The sequence below is a fragment of the Microcebus murinus genome, chromosome 9 (genome assembly GCF_040939455.1).
Source record: "Microcebus murinus isolate Inina chromosome 9, M.murinus_Inina_mat1.0, whole genome shotgun sequence".
Taxonomy (NCBI): domain Eukaryota; kingdom Metazoa; phylum Chordata; class Mammalia; order Primates; family Cheirogaleidae; genus Microcebus; species Microcebus murinus.
In genome coordinates this window covers 85,278,047-85,295,127 of record NC_134112.1, presented here as the reverse complement: position 1 = coordinate 85,295,127, position 17,081 = coordinate 85,278,047, and the positions used below count along the sequence as shown (strand labels likewise).

Below are 17,081 nucleotides of genomic sequence, written 5' to 3'. Positions count from 1 at the left end.
CTGGTTTTGAACTCCTGACCTTGAGCAATCCACCCGCCTTGGCCTCCCAGAGTGCCAGGATTACAGGCGTGAGCCACCGCGCCTGGCCTGATTCATTCTTAAAATTACCTTTTTCTGTTTTTAAACTATTGTTGAAGGAGATACAGCAATGGGTGTTATAGCACTGTATGGTTTCTTGTAAAATTAATAAATAATGACTAAAACATGTTCAGTATTAAGAATAGTATTGCCAACATGTACAAAAATAAGACCAGAATAGGGGTTAAAGATTTAAAAGACCTTCCTCAAACATGTTGCAAATATCCCACTTGGAATTAACTACACTACAAATAGATAATTCTGAATATACAACATGTCATATAACCACACAATCAATAGTATAAATTCTAGGAGTTGCGATAATAATTAAATTGGTATTCCCTTGTTTTTCTTTGCAACCCAGGTAGCAGAAGCATCAGAATATTACTGGGTGTTTTTCCCTGCCTTCTGCCTATTGCATTTATCTATTCCTAGAAAACACATGATTTATTTCACTGTCTACTTGTAAATAAATAGAAAATAAATCTAAAAATTATCGCAAAACAAATCAGAAAACATGGAAAGAGACCTTATTTCTGGACAGCTTAGTGTAAGAAATAAGATCAGAAATAATACTAAGTAAAAGAGATTCCAAAGCTGCAATGCTACTTCTCTTGTTCCACTCACAAGGTGCTCACAAACAATAAAGAGCAAGGTCGTGAAGAATGAAAACAGCAAGTGGCACATAAAAGGAGTGACACCAACACCCCCTGAAAGACACCCAAGTTCTAACTGGAGTCCAGACATACTTCAAAGGTCCCCTATCGACCAAAGTTGTACTTACATTTTTAAAATATAAATCTAGTAAAGGCTTCAAATGAAAAGAAAATATTCTACCAACTTCAATAATGTTCCAAAGTAATACAGGACAAAATGTTTTACCATACCATACACTTTCTGATCCTGAAGTTTTGAAAGTTTATAGCCAACTGTCTATTTGACATGGCTACCTAGATGGTAAATAAGCATCTGCAATGGGACATCTCTAAAATAGAATTCTTGATTTATACTCTCCACCCACCAACCTTTCTTCTCCCTCAGCCTTTCTTACCTCAGTTGATGCCCCTCTTCATTGACACAGTTGCCTTGGCCCCAAAACTGGTCGTCTTCCTTGAGTCCTTTCTTTCTCCCACTGCCACCAGCCCAAGCCCAATCCAATCTATTAACGAATTTTATCAGCTCCACCTTCAGTATATGTCCCAAATCCAGCACTCCTCACACTTCCACCTCTGTCACCTTGGTGCTCAATGGGTCTCAACTGGTCACCCTGCTTCCATTCATGTTTCTTCCCGCCATTCCTTTTCCATACAACAGCCAGAGTGATCTTTTAAAGATGTTAATTCATTAATTAACATTTCTCCCCTGCTTAAAAACCCTCCTATGGCTTCTTATTGCCATGATAGTTATGGTACCTGAACTATTCACTTGGTCTGTAAGACCGTGTAATGTATCTGGCTTCGTGACCCCACGTGATCGGGCTCCAGCTTGTGTCTTGGACTTTCTTCCATTCCTGCCCACTCATCTTGCTCATCAGGCTACAATCACTTCAGGCTGCTCTCTGCTCCTTAAAATGGCCAAACTTGATTTTGTCTCAGGACCTTTGTGAGTATTGCTTCCTCTGTCTAAAACTCTTCCACTAGATGTTTGTACAGATGGCTCCTTCTTGTTACTTTGTCATAATCCTCTGACTACTTTATATACATAAAAAAAAGAAAAAGAATCCCCTTTCTGGTCAACTCAACCCCAGCCACGCAGTATGACAGCACTGGCCACACAGCTTCTGAGCACTTGAAATGTGACCAGTCCAAATTGTGATTTAAAAGAGAAGTGTGAAATATTCACATTTCAAAGGCTTACGAAAGAAAAAAAAAAAGCAAAACGTCTCATGAATCATTTTTATATAAATTACATGTTAAAATGATAGTATTTTAGACATATTGGGTTAACTAAAATATATTATTATAATTCTTCACCTGTTTCCCTCTACTTTTTCAAATGTGACTATTAGAAAATTTAAAATCATCTGTGGCTTGCATTTATAGCTCAGCTTATCTTCTATAGAATATCACTGCTTGATCCCATTATGTTATTTTATTATTTTAGTCGAACTTATCTAAAATTATATTTTTTGTTTGCTCCTTGGCTATTTCCCTCCATTAGAATGTAGTTCCATGAGAGCAAGGACCTTGAATGTTTTGTTCACTGCTGCAACCCAATTTTTAGACTACTACTTGGCACAAAGAGGGTACTCAATAAATACTTATTGAGTGAACGAGTGAATAATTGAAGGCTTCCTAGTCCTTTCTTTCTTCCACTTCCATATGTATAATAATATGTTTTTCTTAAATTATTATTTTACTTAATCTTTCCATTTGGGTTGTGAGTTCCTTGCAGGGATTATGACTCTGACATCTGTAAACTCCCTTCTTGACTAGCAGAGTACCTTAGTAAAAACATCAATAACAATAAAGTCATCATAATTGCAAAGCTACCACATTTTGAACACTTACTGTATGGCCAACATTGTGCTAATGATTTATTATTTCATTTATAAAATCTTTATACATTAGAAATTACCACTTCCATTTTTAAGGTGAGGAAACCGAGGGTTTGTAAAGCTAATTAACTGACTTGAGATCACGTAGCCAGTGTGTTATGGACATTCAAATACAGATCACTCTGATTTCATAGGCCATGCCAATTCTGAATCACCCCACTCACAGCACAGCATGTGTTCAGATACTTTAAGAGTGACCAAATAATGCTAAAAAATCACATTCAGTATAAGAAAAGGACAATATCATAATATGAGTCAAAAACCATGGTGATACTCTCCAGAAATAAGCAAGTGATCTAGGAACCACGCAGTCCCGTGCTTTGCCGTGCCATACCTCACTTCCAGATGTAAGACCAGCAGGCAGCGGTCAGCCATATCCTGGAACGACTTGGCAAGCTCATTCAGAGTCCGCATGATCAGATCCGACACTGGGGGCAGACCCACATACGTGTGGCTATCTTGAGCAGGAGAAAGCACTGAAAAAAGGGGTGAGGACAAAACACCAATCATTTCATTAGATGTCAAGAGGTTCTTTTGAAATAACATGTTATCTTGTTGTTCATCTCCTTGTTTTTACCAATTTGGCTAATGCTAGTTGTTGGCAGCATTAGAAGTCCAAGATGCAATAGAGACTATTTCTATACTTGATTAAACATAGCAGCTCGGCTGATTGTCTTGAATCAATTCATAGAATGATAGAAACAGAACCGCAGAGTTGGAAGTGGCCTTAACAATCACGCAGCCCAACCACTTGGTCTGTGCTTGTGTCTCTTTTTTTACATCTTCATGTGGTGGTTCAGCTTCTAGATTCACACTCACACAAATGTTGGTGAAAGGAAATACCTTTCCAGGCAGCCTACTCCATCTGTGAGAGATTTGACCATCTCATGTCAAGCCAGTATCTGTCTTCATTAACTTCTGATCACTGGCTCTGATACTACCTAACTTTGCAATCATTTTCATGCATGTTAGTACTCCAAGTACTAAAGATATCTCTTTTAGTTTCCTTGAAGTCTTCCCTTTTCCAGGCTAAATGTCCACAATTCTTTAACCCCTCTTCCAATGACTGGACTGAATCATTTTATAATTCTCAAAGTTGATGACCAAAATAACGCAGTTTTTTCATACTTCCCTTAAAATGGGGGGCTTAGAGCCAAGCAGAATAAACACTACAGAGGGCCCCGACTTGTCTAGAGAGAATGATCAATTTCCTTTTCCTAGATGCTATGCTGCTTGCACTGAAGCCTAAAATCTGCGGAGTGGAAGTGGTAGTGGATCGCATTCCATTCTACCTCCTATATATATCATGGCCAACTAACAGCCCTAAAAAGGTCTTTTTAGAAAATCTGGTAAAGCTACCTTCTATATCTCTCCAAAATAATTTATAACAATATTTAACAGCACTTGGACATTTTCTTCAGGAAAATAATGAACAACAAAAATGTGAACTACACACATTATAGAAGTCTAGATATAATCTCTAGACTTCTACTATATTTCTGGTTCCCCACACTTTCTCAAAGATCACCAACAATAATTTGATAATCTCAATTCAAAAGTTCTCTTAGTCCTCTAGAACCTCAAAGTTTGGCTTTGAGTCCCATCTCTAGCACTAACTTTATGTAACCAAGAACTATTAATAATTATTTAAATTCTCTGATTTTCTTCTTCTGTAAAATGGGGATTGTAGTACCTACATTGTGGGGTTGAGTGAACTAATGTAGATAAAACACTTAAAATAACAGCATGTAAAACTTACTCCATATAAACAGGAAACATAAGCAATTGTCACTATTCTTTAGCATATAATTTGTCCAGATTGAGTTTTAAGCTTAAAGCAACAAGATACTTACAAAATATTCCATCTATCTTGAAGTTCAATCTCCAGTATATTTTTGCTTTTCTGTCTAAAAATCATCCTTTCAGAGGACACAGCATCCTTTGAAAGAAGGGATTCCCTAGACTTGGGCACATGGGATTTGGTGAGCCATCACTAAATCACACAGGAGGCCATTCACCATATTGGGTAGGGAGCCAACATCTGGCTGTAACAGTGTCTATAATTATAGCCTTCAGTGCTGTATCTATTCCTAGTCTTTGCCAAGCCCAGAGAGGGCTCAAATAGACAATCCAGACTTATAAGACTAAGTTCTCCTCTGTTGAACCAGACTCTAATAAAGTAAAATAACATGGCAAACATAAAAAAAAAAAAAAAAAAAGGTTCAAGAGAATTGAAGTGTAAGAAGGAAGGGAATATAGTAATGTAGATTTTACATTATTACCAGCCTTGGTATAATCCTACATGTTCACTAACTGGATCTGCCAGAGGCTGGGTGTATGACATTGTATCCCCTCTCTAATGTTAATATCATTCACACTTGATTGCAAAGCAAGATCACGGCCTTGGTGATGTTTTCACATAGCAGGCTGAAAGAAACTATAAGTAATACTGTTAAAATATTTCAAAGCATTTTAGGGCTTTTCAGCCCTTAGATTTTTCTGTTTTGTAACTGTGACATGGAAAGTTATCTATATATCGGCAAGAAGAGGCAGAAATTGAACCCTGAACTCTCACTTGTGGTCTGAGGTCCAAAGTTACATTAATCGACCAAATTTCATCAAAGGCATTCTGGACAAATTCTACCAAGAAACTAAGAAATTTCCATTTCCTATTACAGAAATATATAATTTCATTATGTGGCAATTGACTACTGTCAGAACACAAATTGAAAAAAAAAATCCAAGTAGAGTAAGCCTGTGGCAAGATTAGATGCTGAGGTAAAACTTGCAAATGAATGAGGTAAGAGTACTTTCAAATAGCAGTTCACCATAAATTTCATTTGACTGTAATCTATAGCAAAACCACAACATTTATTAAAACAACATGGAAAATTATGCCCAGAGGTCTACTGAAAAGCTGGCTTGTGAGTTCCTGAGGGCTCCCTGAAATTTCCAAAGTTCTCTTAACAAGAAGGAATAAATTGAGCAAAGAAATGCTGAGCATGGCAAACAAAGGGAACACAAAACAATTAACTAGCACTTAAATGTCAAAGGGAAATCTGTTGGGTCTGGTGGAGAGTAAACAGGTAGCAAGTAAACAGGCCAGGGGTGGAGAGGGGGAACGGAATTGTAGCTAGGAACCAAATTGTGGTCAGGAACTGTTCCCTGGTGGAAACATACATGGTAAAAAGTTCCTAGTAACCCTTAACTGACTTAGAGCTCATTACCATCTAATTAGCATAACATTAGTGGAGCTTCAAGGAGAATTCTGGAAAAGATGCATGCACAGAAAGGGAAACTATTATATAACCTACCCTGTATGTATCCTGGCATGTGATCTGTTATGTAACACCAACCTGTCAATCACCTCCAAAGGCGGGAAATGGCATCCAATCCTGCCAGGGGAAAGGCGGGGGTGGGGGTGGGGTGGGGACAAACTAGTGGGCTTAAAAAGGCAATGTGTGCTCAGCCTCCAGCATCTTTCTCCACTTGTGGAGACTGATGCATTCCACTCTCTCTGGAACATACTTTCACTTTGTATGGCCTCCTTCCTTCCTTTCATTCTTTCTTTTATGTGATAAACTGTTTGTATAAGATTGTTGCTCTGTGTTTGTGATTACTCTGTCATCGGCTCCACTTGGTACCAGCACTCACTCTTGACACTGGGAACCAGGGGACTAGAGAACATCTACACAGATGCTGACTGAATCTGCTTGGAGAGTATGGTTAAGATAGGAGGTTACTGCTACACACACACACACACACACACACACACATTTGAACAGACCCTTTTAGAGGCTGTGTGGTTGTATATTTATCTCAGATGTATTGCTCTTCGTATCAGCAGAGTCCACATGTATTGGGCTTTAAAGATATGAATACTAGATCACGTATGAACACATGCACTTTGAGCTGTTTTTCTAATACTGGGGATGGGTGACATCAGATAATTCATAATATCCTTGTTTATCCTATGACTACTGCATAAAAACATGTATCTTCCAATCCCTTCACCCTTGCTTACTCCACTATAGACTCTGGAAAGCTAAATGTTTGTATTCTCAGCCCTGTTTGTTGCTAGAGGTGGCCATGTGTCATAGTCTGTCTAGTAACCCCCTTAAGTAGAATCTTCTGTGACTTTGGGGAAGTCTTTTGTTTTTCCTGTCAAAAGGAGAGCGCTGAAGCTGGTGGCATCCCTATCCCCACCTTTCTCCCATTTCCTGAATTGAATGTGGAACCTGAATTTGCAACAACCATCTTGCTATTGAGAGGGAAAGACGGAAAATCAGAGGGCTGCTAGACTAAGTATTGTTGAACCACAGGCCAATACCAGCAACTGCTTAGCTTCAGACTTCTTGTTATATTAGGAAAACAAGCACCTCTTTAAACCACTGCAAATTAAAAAAACAAATAACTTGCTGCTAAGTTAAATCCTGGTTTCAGCCTCTGAAATTTTAAATTCTATTTTCATATTCTGAGATCAAAAACTTTTCTTTTCCCATTCTCTCAAACCTTCATTTCCATTCCACTTGCTGTAAGTTTAACTCTGCAATCTCTTCATTTTCTCCTGGTAGAACAGGTCCCTCTTAGGGTCCTCAGGATGGATTGTGTGGTTGATCTCCTGAGCTACTCTTTCAATAGAAACCTCAACTCCCTTGAATACTCATCTTTCACTATAACTGCCCTAAAACTCAATATATAATCCTGGGTCAATTTTACAGCTCATCCTATGACAGGAAAACAAAACAAAAGTAAAGATTGTTCCTTGATCCTAAAACCAGACAAAGACACAACCAAAAAAGAAAACTATAGGCCAATACTCCTGATGAACACAGATATAAAAAATCCTCAACAAAATACTAGCGAACAGAATTCAACAACACATCAAAAAGATCATTCACCATGATCAAGTGGGATTCATACCAGGGATGCAAGGATGATTCAACATATACAAATCAATAAATATGATACATCACATCAAGAGATTCAAGGACAAAAACCATATGATCATTTCAGTAGATTGCAGAAAAGCATCTGATAAAACTCAAGATCCCTTCTTGATAAAAACTCTCAAAAAATTGGGTATAGAAGGAACATATGTCAACATGATAAAGGCTACATATGAAAATCTGATGGCTATTGTCATACTGAATGGGGAAAAATTGAAAGCCTTTCCAGTAAGATATGGAATAAGGTAAGAATGCCTACTTTCACCACTTCTATTCAAGATTGTACTGGAAGTCCTAGCCAGAGCAATTATGTAAGAGAAAGAAATAAAGGACATCCAAATGGGAAAGAAAGAAGTCAAATTATCCTTGTTGGCAGATGATATAATCTTTTTCTAAATTAGAAAAACCTAAAGACTCCACCAAAAAATTATTAGAATTGATAAACTCAGTAAAGTTACAGGATATGAAATCCACGTATAAAAATCAACATTTCTGTAAGTTAATAGTGAGCAATCTGAAAAAGAAATAAAAACAATTTTATTTACAATAGCTACAACCTCCCCCCCCCAAAAAAATCCTCTAGGAATAAATTTCACCAAAAAAGTAAAAGATCTCTATGAGGAAAACTATAAAACACTGATGAAAGCAATTGAGGAGGGCACAAAAAATGGAAAGATACCCCATGATCATGGATTGGAAGAATGAATATTGTTAAAAATGTCTATACTACTCAAAGAGATCTGCAGATTCAATGTACTCTCTATCAAAATATCAATGACAACCTTCACAGAAATAGAAAAATAATCTTAAAATTTATATGGAACCACAAAAGACTTCAAATAGCTAAAGCAATCCTAAGGAAAAAGAACAAACCTGGAGGCATCACACTACCTGTTCTTAAATTGTACTGCAATGCTATAGGAACCAAAACAGCATGGTACTGGCAAAAACAGGCACATAGCCCAATGGAACAGAATAGGGAACCCAGAAATTAATCCATGCACTTACAGCTAACTAACTCATTTTCAACAAAGACACCAAGAATATATATTGGGGGACAGACAGTCTCTTTAGTAAATGGTACTGGGAAAACTGGATATCCATATGCAGAAGAATGGAACTAGATTCTTATCTTTTACCACAGACATAAATAAACTCAAAATGCATTAAAGACTTAAATGTAACACCTGAAAATATGAAACTACTATAAGATAGCATTGAGGAAATGTTCCAGGCCATTGGTCTGTACAAAGATTCTTTGGGTAAGACCTCAAAAGCACAGGCAACCAAAGCAAAAATAGATAAATGAGATCACATCAAGCTAAACCTAAAGAAAGGGAGGAAATATTTGCAAACTATCTACCTGCCAAGGGATTAACTAGATCATATAAGGAACTCAAACTTTCTAATAGAACAAACCAGATAATCTGATTTTAAAATGCACATAAGACCTGAACAGACATTTCCCAAAGGAAGACATACAAATAGTCAACAAGTGTATGAAAAAATGACCAACATCACTAATCATCAGGGAAATGCAAATCAAAACCACAATGAGATATTATCTTACCTCAGTTAGAATGGCTATTACCAAAAAGACAAAAATACAAAAACAAAAACACACCAAAATGATGGTGAAGATGTGGAGAAAGGGAACACTCATACACTGTTGAGAAATATAAAGCTTAGTGCTGCTATTATGGAAAACAGTATGGATGTTCCTCCTAAAACTATGTAACTACCATATAATCCAGCAATCCTACTGCTGGGTTCAACTCCAAAAGAAAGGAAATCAGTACTTCAAATAACTACCTGCACTCCCGTATTTACTGCAGCACTATTTATAATACCCAAGATATGGAATCACCTTAAGTATCCATGAATGGATGAATGGATAAAGAAAATGTACATATACACCATGGAATACTATTCAGCCATAAAAAGAATGAAATCCAGTCATTTGTAGCAACATGAATGGAATCTGAGGTCATTAGGTTAAGTAAAATAAGCTAGGCACAGAGAAAGACAAACATTTCATGTTCTCACTCATATACAGGCGCTAACAAGTAGATCTCATGGAACTAGAGAGTAGATTGGTGGTTACCAGAAGCTGGGAAGGGAAGAGCGGAGGGGAAGGAAAAAGAGAGTTGGTTGGGTACAAAAGCACAGTTTGGGTACAAGGAGTAAGTTATATTATTTGATAGCATATAGGGTAATTATAGTCAACAATAATTTATTGTGTATTTCAAAATAGCTAGAAGAGAAGAATTGTAATGTTCCCAATACAAAGAAATTAGAAATGTTTGAGGTGGTAGATATTTCAACTACCCTGATTTGATCATTACACATTGTATACATGTATCAAAATATTGCATGTACCCCCAAAATATAAGACTATAAAACATCAATAAAAAGATACAAAAAAACTACAGATTGTTGCCACTAAAATTTTAATCTCAAAAAAGCTTTTGATGTCCTTGTTAATCCTTTCACCAGTGCATGGTTAGCTCCTTACCTTTCTTAGGAACTTCTCCAGATTCATGTTCTCCCCTGGCCCTTTGTCCTGTATACTCCCTACTATTCTTCCCATGAGGACCTCACATTTTTAATAAGACTTCAAAAGAATTGTCAACAACTGCTTTCTCCAGTCTTGCCTTCTATCAACGCTCCAGTGTGCCACAATCTGATTTCTGCCTTCAACTCTTTACCAAAAAATTACTCTGAAATTTGCTGTGTGTGGTGGCCCATGCCTGTAATCCTAGTACTCTGGGAGGCCGGGGCAGGAGTATCACTTGAGGGCAGGAGTTTGAAGTTGCAGTGAGCTACGATGACGCCACTGCACTCTGGCTGGGGTAACAGAGTGAGACTGTCTCAAAACAAACTAACAAACAAAACACTCTTCAACCCACTGGATGCTTTTCCGTCCTAATCTCAAAAAAGCTCTCTGCTACATCTGAATTTAGTGGCCATTTACTTCTTGAAATTATGTCTTCCTTTGGCTTAGCTGGCATCATATTCTTCTGGGTGTTCTTTTAGCTCTCTGACATTTTCTTCATAATTTCCTTCACTGAATCCTCTACCTTTAGTTCACTCATAAATGCTGGTGTTCCTGGGAATAATTTTCCTCTATTGGTCCTCCTTACTTGACATTTTGCTCTGAGTGAGCTCATTTACGTTTCATCATTTGCACTATTATCCATGAAAGGATGACTCCTAAACATAATTTGATCAACTATTTGCAAGATATCTCTACCTGTATATCCCATAGGCATCTCAAATGCAATGTGTTTGAAATTAAACTCATTATCTTTCTGTAGCATCTGTTCTTTATTGTGAATTCCCTTTCTACAGGTGATACATCAATTTAGGAATCTAAACTGCAAGCATGAACGTAACATTTGACTCACTCCTCCCCAGCAAAGACTAATTTCTGCCAATTTTATTTACTAAATATTTTCTAAATATTTGTTTTTTCTTTTCTATATTTACTTCTATAGCCACTTTCTCAGTTTCAACCTCATCTCTTCCACGGACTACTGCAATAGTCTCCTGACTGGTCTCTTTGCTACTTAACCAGCTCCTTTTTTATCTAATTAAATAGGAGTTAAAGAGAGTTATTTACCCAAAACACAAATTTGACTATGCTGATTCCTTGTATAAATAACATCAGTGTTTTCCTGTTGCTTATATGATACAATCCAAGCTTCTTAGCAAGGCTTTCCATGACTTTTGATTTCTGCCCAAACCTTCCAGTTTTTCTTCCTTTCTCATCACTCTCTCCCCTTCTTATCCAACTTTCTGCCTAACCCTGGACCTTTGACCTACTATCCTTTTAAAGCAAATCTCCCAAATATATCATGCTGTCTCATGATTCTATACCTATGATGGCTCTTACATCTCTTTCAAAATGATTCATGCTTTCTCTGGCTCAGAAAGTCTTTCCTGATTGCTCAGGCAGGGTTTACTGGTTCTTCTAAGCCTTTTAAATAAAACTGAATGAATGATTTAATTGACCAATAAAAATGACAAGGAATTCACATAAAAACAGATTGATAAAGATCAGAAAAAAGAAGGAGCAACTTGCCATTTACAAGTGTGACTTTCTTCTTCCTTTCCTGAATATAATCAATGGAGAGGGTGAGCATGGAGAAGTAGTTCATTATAGCTGGTTTCCTGGGCTACCCAGGAATCCTACAGAAATACAGTTTAAAGCATTTCTGATCAGACCCTACAGGCCAAGTTCTTTCCCTATAAACTGCATTTCCTTTAGAAGCCACTTTAATTTTGTGAGTAGTCAGTACACTTTGCTGCAGCCAAGACTTGGGGTCTCTATTTTTTATTGACATAAAATCCCTGGTCTGTTAAATACCCGGCATCTCCCAAGGAAAGCCAACATACTTACTGTCATGGAGAAGCAATCAGACTAGGACATTAGAATGTCTCAAGTGGTTCCACATCCTAATATTAACCAGCCTGAAATCTGTTTAGGTCTTAAAATTAGTCAAAATTAGACTCATTCAGGCCCAGAAGAGCATCTGTTTTCAAGGATGCAGCTGCTACACTTTCAATGGCAACTTACTGTGACTTCTTTAATTGATTCATATGAGGATGTCCTTGTGCATCTGCAATATTATCTAAAATTGTTACAATATTAGCTTAGACTAGTATCAGCTGTCATGAGAGTGATAAATTGAAAAGGGAAAGATGGTTATCTCGGCAGGAAAGGAAAGGTTAATGCTGTAAATTCAAACTTTTTAGAAGATAGAAAAAGACATTGAAGAGCCATCCTATGAGACGTTTTCACTGGATATATTTTAGAAGATCAAATTTTGGCACAAAAATTTCTGAATTCTCTTCCCATTTGTATAGAGGTGAGAGACATCACATAATGATTTCTGCTTTAACCTGGGATAAAATTATTTAATTTTATTTTTAAAAATTTTATTTTATTTTTATTTCTTGTAGAGAAAGGGTCTCCCTATGTTGCCCAGGTTTGTCCCAAACCCCTGGCCTCAAGTGAGCCTCCCACCTCAGCCTCCCAAGGTGCTGGGATTATAGGGGAGAGCTGCTATGCCCAGCCAAATTATTTAATTTTAATCTTTAGTTTTCCTTTTTAGAAAATTATAATAATAGCACCTTCCCAACTCCTAGAGCAATGTGTCATTAGGTCTTATACATAATTCTGAAATCCTTGGATGTTGTTACTTGGCCAAACACTTTTTTGTAAAATACAAATAGGAATGCTGGTAGGTCTGTGCCATTAAGAATTCATGGGGCTCACAAAGTCAATGGGGTCTGTGGCAGGAGTCCCTCCATCTAATCTCTTTCCTTAAATGCCTGTGGGATATGCTACTATCAAGTCTAGAGCTGAGACAGGATTTTAAAGTGTCAGATACTATAACACCCAGTTTCAAGTTGGAAATTTAATGTCAACTATATCTATCCTCAGTCTTCATAATTTCTTTGAACTACTACACTTTTTATTTATTCTTTTTATTCATTCTCTTGAATCATCTGCAAACCTATACAAGCTAACCTTCCCCTACCCCAGTGCTCTGTACACTGCAGGTACTTAATACATATTTGTTAAATGAATTATTTATCTATTTATGAAGCCTACTGGCTTTTGGAATGGATAGGTGATCTTCACATGCTAAAATATCTACCACCTTATTGACATCTAATTTGAATTTTCTTAGGATAGTGATGTACTTTTCTCTCCAAACTTAAATTTCATGGTAACTCTTTTTGATCACTCTCTTCCTGAGACAAATTTTCCAAAGCTATCATCTACTCTTTCTCAACAGTCCTCAGCTTCTGCCACGATTATCAATTCACTTATTTAGTTGTCCTTTCCCACCTTCCAAACCATCTATAACCTAGTTAAGTTCTTCTGCTGCATTTCTACACAAGGAGGGGCCTTTTCTAAGACATGTGTTTGGAAAGTTCTCTTCATTTTGCTTCCTATTTCAGAAGCAATGGTTCTTCTGTTCCCAAATAATAATAACTATCTTTCTCCATGGATGCCGGAAGTTTAGGGTTTCAACTAGCAAGGTCAATTGGTTTTGAAAACCAATAGGCTGGCTGAGACTGTCACTGGACCAACAGAATTCTGATTCCAAAGGATGGAGACATACTGCACATGATTCAGCTTAGACCCTATACATGCAAACACAAATATATAACCAGCTCTGAAAATGTAGTTTACTGAGACATAACACCCAACCAATAAACCCCTTTACATCTGAACAGCTGTGCAGCAAGAATTCCCAGCCTTTTCACTGCTGCCCCTCTTTTGTCCACTCTTACAGGGAAGAAGGGCAAATGGAGAGATTCATGGGAGTGGGGAAAAGTGGAAGAAATTCATTACCAGGAAGGAAAAAAGTGGTAGGAATGTGCGAACTGGAAGATGAAAGGAAGACGTCTTATTCAGCAATGGAAAAATTTTATAGCATCTTATGAGAAAGAAAAATGTTACATGTTGTTTTAAAAGACAGCTCAGAGAAACTTTGGAAGCTGGCAACTCTGACTGTTGAGTGACAGTGGTAAATAAAACCAATCCTAGAGTCATGGCAAGCTGTTTCAGCAACTACTAGGTAAAACTGGTGTTAGAGTCACAACAGGCCATTTTAGCAGCTGGCCTTGTGGAAAGTTTAATTCTTGGAGCAGGTGCTATGTGTACTTCGAGTATTTTCTCCCCTGGCCTCTCGATTTTGATTTAGTTGGGTATGACAAGAATAACCCAATTTGTATAATTAACTTTCATAGAGGGAACACTTTATATGTGGGTATAGGAGGCAGAGACCTACTTTTTTTTTTATGTGGTAACATTTGTTATTCAAATGGTGTGTTACACCTTTTCCCCCTATTGGCCATAAGACTATGGACAGCATAACTTCTTGGTGTTCCTTAGAAAGCCTCCTCCGAAATGTCCTAGTTATTACCCTAACTATAGACAGTAATTTGGGGGGGAAGAAAAGGTATGGCTGTTCCACCCACCTCCCAGCTTAATGTTTCAGACATTCAATAACATTTGTTTGAGAATGTATCACGAGGCCGCCCGCCCCCACACTTAAAAAAAAAAAAAGATCAACAACCAAACTCTTATGAAGAACTTGCACTTCATTTTAAGGATGTTGCTTAAGAGAAATTTTCTTCATCTCTATGAAGCCATACTCTTTCCTGCTGCTTCCCAGAGGAGAATAATTTATTCTTCCATTTTTTATTACCTTTAAAACAAATTTCTTAACAACTCTAAGCTTGTTTTCCTCATATACACAACTTAGAGAGTTGTTGTGACAACCAAATGAGGGAATGTCACACCTGGCACTGTGCCTGCCACAAAGCTGAGGACCATACTTTGAACTCCAGTTACACTCTCTCCTGGACTTGGCACATTTCATCTTGTGCTCTATGTGCCTATAGCATCCCTAGTACACTGTGAGATCCATGATAACAAAAACAGTAACTTGTTCCTCCTGGCATCTCTCCTAGTAAATAGCTCTTCCTTACACTCAGCAGACTGCCAATAATTCTTGTAGAATTTAATCTTCAAGTTAAGGACAAATCAAAGAGTTTCATAGCCATTTTTTACATTTAATTTCCACAATTCCTTTAACCTAACATCTTCCAAATAGTTCATTAGCCTGGAACATTATTCTGTTCCAGGGTAAGAAACTGATACCCAGAAAGGATATCTGAAACTGAAGAATTATTTCAAGTATCGAACTGTATAGAAAGAACAAAGGAGATCTATGTAAGGCCAATTCTGAAGAGCAAAACAAAAATAAGAATCAAGGTAAAAATGGACAGTTGTCCCCTTAGGCTATCACAGAGCAAGTGGCCAATTCTAAGCCAATACTGTATACTTCACATTGCACAGATCTGTAGAGAGCAAACTGTGTGCAGTTACTCATGAAACAGTGCTTGATGGTAGCAAGTCCGAGCAAGCCTCAAGTCCCCCAAGACATTTAGCTTTGGGGTCCTATCTACATACAGTGCAAAGCAGCTCAGACACATGATTTTTAAAGCTTGTGATGGATAGTACAGACCTCAGACTCTTTCAGTCCTGGGGAGAAACATTAAGGTTGATTTCCTCCTTTATTCCAAATAATCCTCCCTGAGGCTGGGTAAAAACCTCATCATCTACTAAAAAGGCATGTGGTGTGGCCAATTCAGCTCCTGCCGGATATGAAAAAGGGAAAGGGTGCGGGGGGGGGGGGGGGGGGGGGAGTGGAAGCTAATGAACAACTCCCGTCTGTCTGTTGAAAAGCACTATTGTGGAGCTGTATTAGATTTCCATGGACTTTGTAAGCCTTTTGTAAAAGCTTTTGTAAAATCCTGCAACAAAGAGCATCTTAAAGTGTTAGCAAATACTTAGCCAGATCTTTTGGGTGAATAAGTGACACAGATTTAAGTTTTAAGAGAATTTTAGAGGTAAAAATACGACATGGTAGAGCAATAATACTTGTCTAGTGTTCAAACAGGAGCCTTCTCACTTAGCATTTTGTGAATCTTCCAAAGAGCCTCAGGGAATGGCTTAGTCACTGGACAAATTAGAAATATTAGGCCCATCTACACATGGTAAAACTAAGCCAGACAGAAATAAAGCACGTTTTCCAACACGACACAGCAAGCGCCACAGATAGGGACAGAACTAAAGGAGTGGAACTGAAAGTCCTATACTGAGCCCCTCTTTAATGTAACTTTTTCCAGTTGCCTAATTTCCTTTTCAGGCAGCTGCATCACTCCTTAATTTGGACCTGAATGGAGAAATCATCCTTACCTTCTTGACTGAGAGCAGGTATAACCTTACTTTTGCCTTTCATCCCCAATATGCAATGTGGTTTCTGGAACTAGCAGGTGAGGTACCAAGTATAGCAAACAGGAAGGTGCCCTCTGGAGGCAGAGAGACCTGAGTTCAAATTCCGGGCTTTCTAACATACCATCTGGATGAATTTCTCTACAACAGATTCCCACCTGTGAAAGACGAACATTGTACCTGGCTCACAGGATTCTGATGATTAAATGAGAAAATATATAAAGGCTTAGAGTAGTGTTTGACATACAGCATTTAATACATGGCAATTACTATTACTACTATCATGTATTCAGTGAAGTTGTTGAATAAACAAATAACAAAAACCCAGTATCTTTCTCCTTCATCTATAGTTTTACATAGGCATTGGAACAGTTAGACTAGAGTTATACATTTGATGGCAAAATGTGAGAGCCACTATGACAGCAGAGGAAAACAGGCAGAGTCCTAGAAGCCAAGGCCACTCTGATCCCATTGTAGTGTGGATAACATATAGACAACTGGTTTACCTAGAAGCAGCAGCTGACCCTGCCACCACGCACAAAGACCATAACCATGACTAGCTGTGTAACTGGTGGGGGCTCCTTTGAAGCACATTAGAAGCAAGGACTGCAGAATGAATTAACTTGCTGACACATGGTGCAGAATTTGTGGGTGTAAATCTTGCTAAGACAATTTC

General features: G+C 37.8%; 1 protein-coding gene across 1 annotated transcript in view; it reads right to left on the bottom strand.

Annotated features, from left to right (window-relative positions):
• Nucleotides 1-17,081, bottom strand: part of EXOC4 (exocyst complex component 4) — a 737,569-nt gene that overhangs the window by 56,458 nt on the left and 664,030 nt on the right. Inside the window, exon 15 of the mRNA XM_012739746.3 lies at nucleotides 2,970-3,111. Coding sequence (XP_012595200.1) covers nucleotides 2,970-3,111 — 142 coding nt within the window. The remainder of the gene's footprint in view (nucleotides 1-2,969; nucleotides 3,112-17,081) is intronic.